This window comes from Osmerus eperlanus, chromosome 15, assembly GCF_963692335.1.
Source record: "Osmerus eperlanus chromosome 15, fOsmEpe2.1, whole genome shotgun sequence".
Classification (NCBI taxonomy): Eukaryota; Metazoa; Chordata; class Actinopteri; order Osmeriformes; family Osmeridae; genus Osmerus; species Osmerus eperlanus.
The window spans coordinates 6,118,427-6,125,998 of record NC_085032.1 but is presented as its reverse complement, the minus strand read 5'-3'; the positions used below and the strand labels follow the sequence as shown (position 1 = coordinate 6,125,998).

Genomic DNA, 7,572 nt, shown 5'->3' with positions numbered 1-7,572 from the left:
CATGGACCGTGGATAACCAAAGGAGCAACCCTTCTGCGCGCTCCAGATTTGTTTCGGATTGGAGGAGAAACGCTGACCTAGCTCGGTAGTTTATAATCGCAGGTGACAATCGCAGGCAGCAGCTGCTCAGATAGAACTGTGACCTAGATATTATCTGATGGATGTGTGGCTTCGCTGGCCTTATATTACGCCTGCTCAGTCCTGATAAGAACAGAGAGCTGTGGCTCGGCTGGAGCGGACCTGCAACAGTTTGTTACGTAAAGTACACCAAACCAGGGAAGTTGTTCTTGTTAAAACGGCGGTGTCATCTGTTGATGGATTCCTGGCTCTTGGTCTGTATCTTTCATCACCATGATGGATGTTAGTTTTGTGGTACAGCCCAAACAATTCCCCGTGGGAAAGGGAACAAAAGATGATAGAATAAAAGTATTCAACAAAGAGCATTTTATAAAGTCATATTTCATATGCAACCGGAAATGATTAAATGTGCGGCTAAGGGTTGCCAAAGTCACAAGAGATGGCACATTCAAGTAGGCTTTCTCACGTGACAGTTTTGCAAATCAATTGTTTAAAGCATCCTTGAGCACATCAATCAAGTGTCAAAATCGTACATTTGAGAAAGCATATTTGTAAACCAGTTTATGATTCGTCAGAGAGAAGGATGAGTGGGAACCACTCATTTTCAGGACTGAAATTCCCTCCCGTGGGCAGTGTTCTCTCTTGAATGTTACTGCATATAGCCAACAGAGTTTATTTACTAGAATGATTTGGCCTAGCGCTACTTTGGGTGACCCAGTATGAACACTCATCACCATGGCTATTAGACACACATCTTAAGCCGTCCGTCCTAGGGGGTTAGAACCATGAAATTGTGTTCTTGTGAAAAAATGTATCACGCTATATCAGTGCATTCCCAGTTGCTCTGTTTTAACCTTGTGACAGTTTTTTTGTTTGTTGTAACCCTCATTGTTTTGTATTAAAATCCAAGCTGAAAGGGAAGTGACGCTGGCCTGGTAGCTTAAGTCTTTATCTTAACACCCAGATAGCTGAATTAGCACGGCTCGTTTTCCAGCTTCATAATGACATTCACTTTTTACGGGATTGCATTTGCACCGACGTGGAGGAGGGTGTATCTCAGTAGTTAAGAGTATTTGACTGCAGATCAAGCGTTTTCTAGTTAAAATCCCCCTTACTGGATGTCATTTTCGATGACAGCGTCTTATAAAGTGTTGTAATAATAATGACTAAGCAAACGTTAGTTACGCAACGATACTGCTGGATCACTGGCAAACTACATCACAAAGAGAGTATCAACATACATGGAATACTGTATGAACGTATAATAACCACAAGGCAAAATATCCAAAGTAAAACAAGCCGTTTTACAATATTTATTAACGCCAGAGTAGAATCCCACTGAGCTGTACCGTAAAGAGTTATAACATCATAATGTAAACAGTTATAACGTACAGCTAGTATGTACAGTTATGACATTACAGTAATAACATAAACAGTTAGAATATAATTCCAGTTGTCTCCCAAAATCCAACAGTAGATATAGTGTATGATTACAACAGTGTGTAGCATTGGAATGCATTTTTAATTAAGAAAAATACATTTCACATTTTAAGTGTCAAAATAAAATATATTGTAGTAGAAAATAAAAGCCATCTTCGTATCTAAAAAAAATGCCTGATTAGGTACATTCTAGATGCAAAATACATTCATACGATTGCTCTTTAAAAAATGCGGAGAAAATAGCTGCTATTATAATATTAAAGCGAGATACAAAATAAAAACAATAGTTATTGCTCAGGTAAAAGTTACTAGTCTTTAAGCTTATCTTTCACTTTCAGTCAATATGACATACAGGAATGTTCAGTTCTTGTTTTAAAGACAGAACCCCAAGCACATTAATTCAATTCAACATGCTTTTTGATCGACTATTTTACGAGTGTTAGAGTTCGATACAGGTATATCTGTTTCTGTTCACTTCTCAGTGATTGTTTGTGTTTTTAACCTCAGAGTCAAGACAGGGGCTTTCCACCCTTGTCCTGGAAATCTACCCTCCACACTCTCACACTGGAGTGTAAACCAACAGGAAAGCAGCTCACCAAACAGGTTTCCTTGATCAAGACGACGGATTGTATCCAAAAACATCTTTCTGATCCCCTGAATCATAAGCAGTACAAAATAAAGCACATTTATAAAAACGAGAGGAAGAACAAAATCAACGGGAATAAATACCCCAAATAAGTTATCGAATAAGCGTTTCAAGTATCAAAGACCCTCTAGTCCTATGTCCTGGTCACCTCTTTCCTTGTGCTTCCTCGTGATGTCATTTCCTCTTCCCGGCAGCCAGGTGTTTCTTGGTGGCGGCCTCCAGCCTCCTCCGCTCTGCCTCTTCTGCTTTCTTCCTCTCCTCCTTCAGCTCCTTGTACCTCCACTTGGGGATCTGGAGCAGGTGGTTCCCCTCCTTGGCGCTGCTCTTCCTCCTCACCCGCTCCGGCTCGTAGGTGGGCGTGGGCGCCTTGCAGATCCGCACCTTGGGCACGGACAGGCCCGGGCGCACGCTGCTCCGCCTCACCATGTTGAGGGGCAGCAGGCTGGTTCTACGCAGGGCCTGGGAGGAGCTGGCTGCCAGGAGGCCCAGGTTGGGGTTGGAGGCGCTGGGGCTGAGGGACTGCGCCTGCAGGCTGGCCCGGCGGTCGCGAGGGGGCCTGGGCAGCAGGGTGACGCGGGCGTTCTGGAAGAGTTTGTGGTGGTGGTCGATCCGCTCGGGGTTGAGGGCGTGGAGCTCCTTGGCACGCTGGCGCCGGAGGATCTCGGGGACGGCGTGGCGGCGTCTGCCCACGCACGGCGGGCTGTCGGGGCACACCTGCACAGCAGACAGGGAGAATTACAACGGATTACAGGGCACACAACAACAACAAAAACTTCCGCACCCCAACCTCCCCAGCTGGCAACTGGGAGAGGAACTGGGACGTGAGAGTGAGAGTGAGAGAGGGAGGGGGAGAGGGAGAGGGAGAGGGAGAGACGGAGAGAAGGCGGATATGAAGAGGAGGAAAACCCCAAAGATGTGTGCAAGGAGGTGAGACGCCAGCCTCTATCTGACCCGTGTTGCTGACAGTGCACAACGGCTCAAACGGAGGGAGAGAGACAAGACCGACGGACGACAGCCGACGAGCGGTCATACCGTGCGACACGCCACGGCCACGAAGGGGCTCCCCAGGGCTGTCGTCACGGTGACCAGGTGGTCGAGGACGCCGTCCTCCGTGGGCTCGGTGACGTTGGCGAAGTTGAGAGCGCCGCGGACCGTGTCGGACAGACGCTTGAGACAACCACGCGGCTCCTTGGCTTTGGCCACCAGGGCGGCGAGGTGAGGCCACTCTGGACTAGAACAAAAACAACAACAGTCCTCTGCGATGTCACAACTAGATCATAAACAACAACATCCCCCACACACACACACGCTGAAGTTGTCCTGGTTTAGTGCTTTGCATTTACCGACTAGTAAACACTGGCCTTTCCTTGACTCTCACCACCAAAACACTGGAATTATGCACTGCTAATTCTTGATTTTCAGATGTACTTTCTTTCAGCGCCATCTGAATGACCAAAAAGTCACATTGTCACGTGAACATGCGTGCGGCCGTGTCAGGGCGAGTCTGTACCTGTAGGCGTCACACATCTGGTGCGGGCAGGGCCGCGTCTGCAGGCGCGTCATCACCCACGCCGTGTCGTACCTGCCCGTGAACCACGCCCACTCCCTCGGGGTCAGGCCCCTCCCGAAATCCCTGGCGTACGCGTCCGCTCCTTAAAAGGGGGGGGGGGGGGTTTTGAGAGAGGAGGAGAAACGTGAGCCAGGGAGAAAAGGATAAGGGTGGGGGGGGGGGCAGATGCACAGCCCAGTAGGTGTCGTGTGTGCACGCGCGCGCTGTGTGTGTATGGTTGGGTGTCCGATGGCTGAGCGGTTAGGGAATTGGGCTAGTAATCAGAAGGTTGCCGGTTCGATTCCCGGCTGTGCCAAATGACATTGTGTCCTTGGGCAAGGCACTTCACCCTACTTGCCTCGGGGGGGAATGTCCCTGTACTTACTGTAAGTCGCTCTGGATAAGAGCGTCTGCTAAATGACTAAATGACTAAATGTAAATGTGACGTAAATGTACTGACGGTGTACTTGGTGTGTGTGTGTGGGTGTGGTAGGCGTGTGTGTTCATGTGGGGCCTGTGCCTACATGTGTGAGGGTGCATACGAGTGCGGCCGTATCTACCTGCCATCATCAGGGCGCAAACGCACTCCACTCTCCCCTGCATGGCTGCCTTCATGAGAGCCGTGAAGCCGTGACAGTTCCTCCTCTCTACGTCCAGCCCAGAAAAGTAGTTCAGCAGGTAGTTACTGATCATGATGTGTCCTGGAGAGGGAGGGAGGGAGGGATGGAGGAGGTAGAGAGAGGGACGGAGGGAGGGAGCGGGAGGGGGGGGGGAGAGGGACGGTTGAGAAAGGACAGAGAGAGGGAAGAGAAAGAGAAACGGAGAGAGTGTTGTGAAACTCGGGACTGAGAAACAGGAGCGCTTGTTTGTGTCGGTGTGAGTGCGTGCGTGCGATCCCTACCTGCCTGTGCGGCAGTGATGAGGGCGGTGTTTCCCTCGTGGTCCTGCCAGTTCACATCCAGGTGAGGACACTGAGACAGAGCGATGACCACGTCCACGTAGCCCTGGTAACACGCCACCATCAATCCTGTCTGGGAGACGCAGAGAGACAAAACACTTCAGATGAACCATGCAGTCTTTTAAAAGGTATGGTCGCAGTTCAAGAGGCCCCATGCTGTTGGACAGCCCTGGCACTAGAATGAAAGGATTATGTGAAAAGAAACCCAGGCACACAAACTGAGGTTTAGTTTCATCCCGGGTTTAGTCCCTGGGAGATCCAGTTCAACTTTGTTGGGAAAGCCTACAGTACTCCCAGCACTCCCTGATGTCTATGCAAAAAATTTGTACGTGTGTGTGCGTGTGCATATTTAGAAATCAAAGGGTTCTTTGATTTCTGTCCAAAACTAATACCAGCATATAAACAAGAAGTCTTTTGTAACTGTACACACTTCTGATCTCATATCACTGGAACTGTTTTCAGAACATAAGCGTGCGTGTGTGTGATGTGTACACAGTCTGGAAATTCATGTGAAGATCGCAGGACTTTCTGGAAGATCCACACTTCCTTATCCAAAACAAACTGTAGTTTACCGTCAGGGATGGCTGAGGGGGGGAGGGGAGAGGAGAGGAGGAAGAGAAAAGGAGAGAGGGAGGGGTAATGGAGGAAGTTGCTTCTCAGGTTAGGACTGAATGACACCAGCTGAAGGTACGTGTATGTGTACCACTACCAAAGTTTAAATCTCCCCATCTCTCTCTCTCTCTCCAAAGTTGCTTCATCCACAAGGCACACTCCAAAACATAGACAGTTTGCTTGCTTTAAAATGGTCATTACACTAAACCAAATATCAATATCTAAGAGCCGTGTGTGTGTGTGTGTGTGTGTGTGTGTGTGTGTGTGTGTGTGTGGATGTAAGTGTCTTTGTGTGCCCCTCATCTACTGACCGCTCATTTCCACAAACCTTTGGAAAAGCACTGGTTTTGTATAGTTGTGCTATAGTTAGCATAGTGTGGGACTTTCAGTGCTAGCCTTTTGACACGTCAGGACCAGGGCACACATTCTGTTAGAAGCATGGAAAGGCTTCTACACCCTTGCAGAACACCCAGACAGACGGACGCTAGCAGGCATGTGGGTTGGGGGTGAGAGTGGGGGGTGTGGGTTAGGGGTGAGAGTGGGGCGTGTGGGTTAGGGGTGAGAGTGGGGCGTGTGGGTTAGGGGTGAGAGTGGGGGGTGTGGGTTAGGGGTGAGAGTGGGGGTGTGGGTTAGGGGTGAGAGTGGGGTGTGTGGGTTAGGGGGTTGAGTGGGGGGTGTGGGTTAGGGGTGAGAGTGGGGCGTGTGGGTTAGGGGTGAGAGTGGGGGGTGTGGGTTAGGGGTGAGAGTGGGGGTGTGGGTTAGGGGTGAGAGTGGGGTGTGTGGGTTAGGGGGTTGAGTGGGGGGTGTGGGTTAGGGGTGAGAGTGGGGCGTGTGGGTTAGGGGTGAGAGTGGGGCGTGTGGGTTAGGGGTGAGAGTGGGGGCTGTGGGTTAGGGGTGAGAGTGGGGCGTGTGGGTTAGGGGGTTGAGTGGGGGGTGTGGGTTAGGGGTGAGAGTGGGGCGTGTGGGTTAGGGGGTTGAGAGGATCGTTTGCTGAAGGTTGCTTCTCCCTGGCAGCTCTCCAGAACTCTCTCTGGGTTCCTCATGAACTTTTTTTCACACCCTGCAGTATGTCTGGGGTAATCACAAAGTTTAGTAAGCATTTACATGCACACACACACACACACTCACACGCATGCAATCACACACAAGCACATAAGGTATAGAGAATTAACCCACCATATTGTGCAACGCTGTGGGTTGGGAGTAAGGCTAAAGGGCTAAAAATAACCAGAGACAAACACTCAGGGCTCAGCACTGCTGAAACAATCAGAGAAAGAGGCACTTTCAGGAAAAAGAGAGAGGGGGAGTGTGTGTGTGTGTGTGTGTGGCTGTGTGTGTGTGGGTGGGTCAGTATGACTACAAAGCCTTATTGACTGGTTTGGTGCTCCTGTGTGTGTGTGGGTGTGTGTCGGGGGGGGGGGGGTGTTCTGTGGGTGTGTGTGTGTCTGTGTTTGACTACAGTGTCTTATCGACAGGTTTGGTGTTCAGTGTGTCTGTGGGTGTGTGTGTGGGTGTATGTGTGTGGTGATGTATAAAAGATCAAATCAAATGTATTTGTATAGCCCTTTTTACACGCAAGCATGTCACAGAGTGCTTCACATATGCCCATAGAACTGCCCCTCAACCAACCTAAACCCTCAAGGAAGACAAGGAAAAACTCCCAAAAAACTCTCAATAGGAGAAAAAAAAATGGAAGAAACCTTGGGAGGAGCAATTCAGAGAGGGATCCCCTCCTCCAGAGACGGTTGGTGGGAGAGAGGAGCAGAACACAGGCTAAACATAGTCATACAGTGTCGATGGGTTTTTAACCCTTGTGTTATCTTCGGGTCATTCTGACCCATCAGTCATTGTGACCCACCGTCGTATTGCGACAAATTTACCTCCTACAAAAACAAAGTGAAGCATTTTCTTTTAACTGTTGGGCTGTCTCAGACCCCCCACATTGCAATGGTTAAAAGAAAATTATTTTTATTTGTTTTTGTATTGGGTAAAATTGGGTAAACACAACGGTGGTTCGTTATGAACCTTTGGGTCATGTGACCTGAAGGCAGCACAAGGGTTAAAACACCAAAATCCATTATTCAACTTTATAGATGTAGGACAGGACCGGGAGACTCGCGACCAGGTCCAGCGTTGGCTGACCGACGACCAGGCAGGTGCTGACAACTCAAACCCCCCACACCACAAGGGATGTGTGTGGGGGGGGACAGAGAGAGGAGAGCAGGGATTAGAGAATGCCAGGAGCAGCTAACAGTTACAGTCATAATAGAATGAGATCCCCACCGGTCA

General features: G+C 49.4%; 1 protein-coding gene across 1 annotated transcript in view; it reads right to left on the bottom strand.

The window, feature by feature from the left end:
- Positions 1-1,361: 1,361 nt before the first annotated feature.
- Positions 1,362-7,572, bottom strand: part of ankrd33ba (ankyrin repeat domain 33ba) — a 12,470-nt gene continuing 6,259 nt past the window's right edge. The window contains exons 2-6 of the mRNA XM_062479969.1: positions 4,615-4,744; positions 4,274-4,414; positions 3,675-3,816; positions 3,197-3,395; positions 1,362-2,878 (exon numbers count right to left, since the gene is read on the bottom strand). Of these exons, the coding sequence (XP_062335953.1) occupies positions 2,339-2,878; positions 3,197-3,395; positions 3,675-3,816; positions 4,274-4,414; positions 4,615-4,744 (1,152 nt within the window). The 3' untranslated portion in view covers positions 1,362-2,338. The remainder of the gene's footprint in view (positions 2,879-3,196; positions 3,396-3,674; positions 3,817-4,273; positions 4,415-4,614; positions 4,745-7,572) is intronic.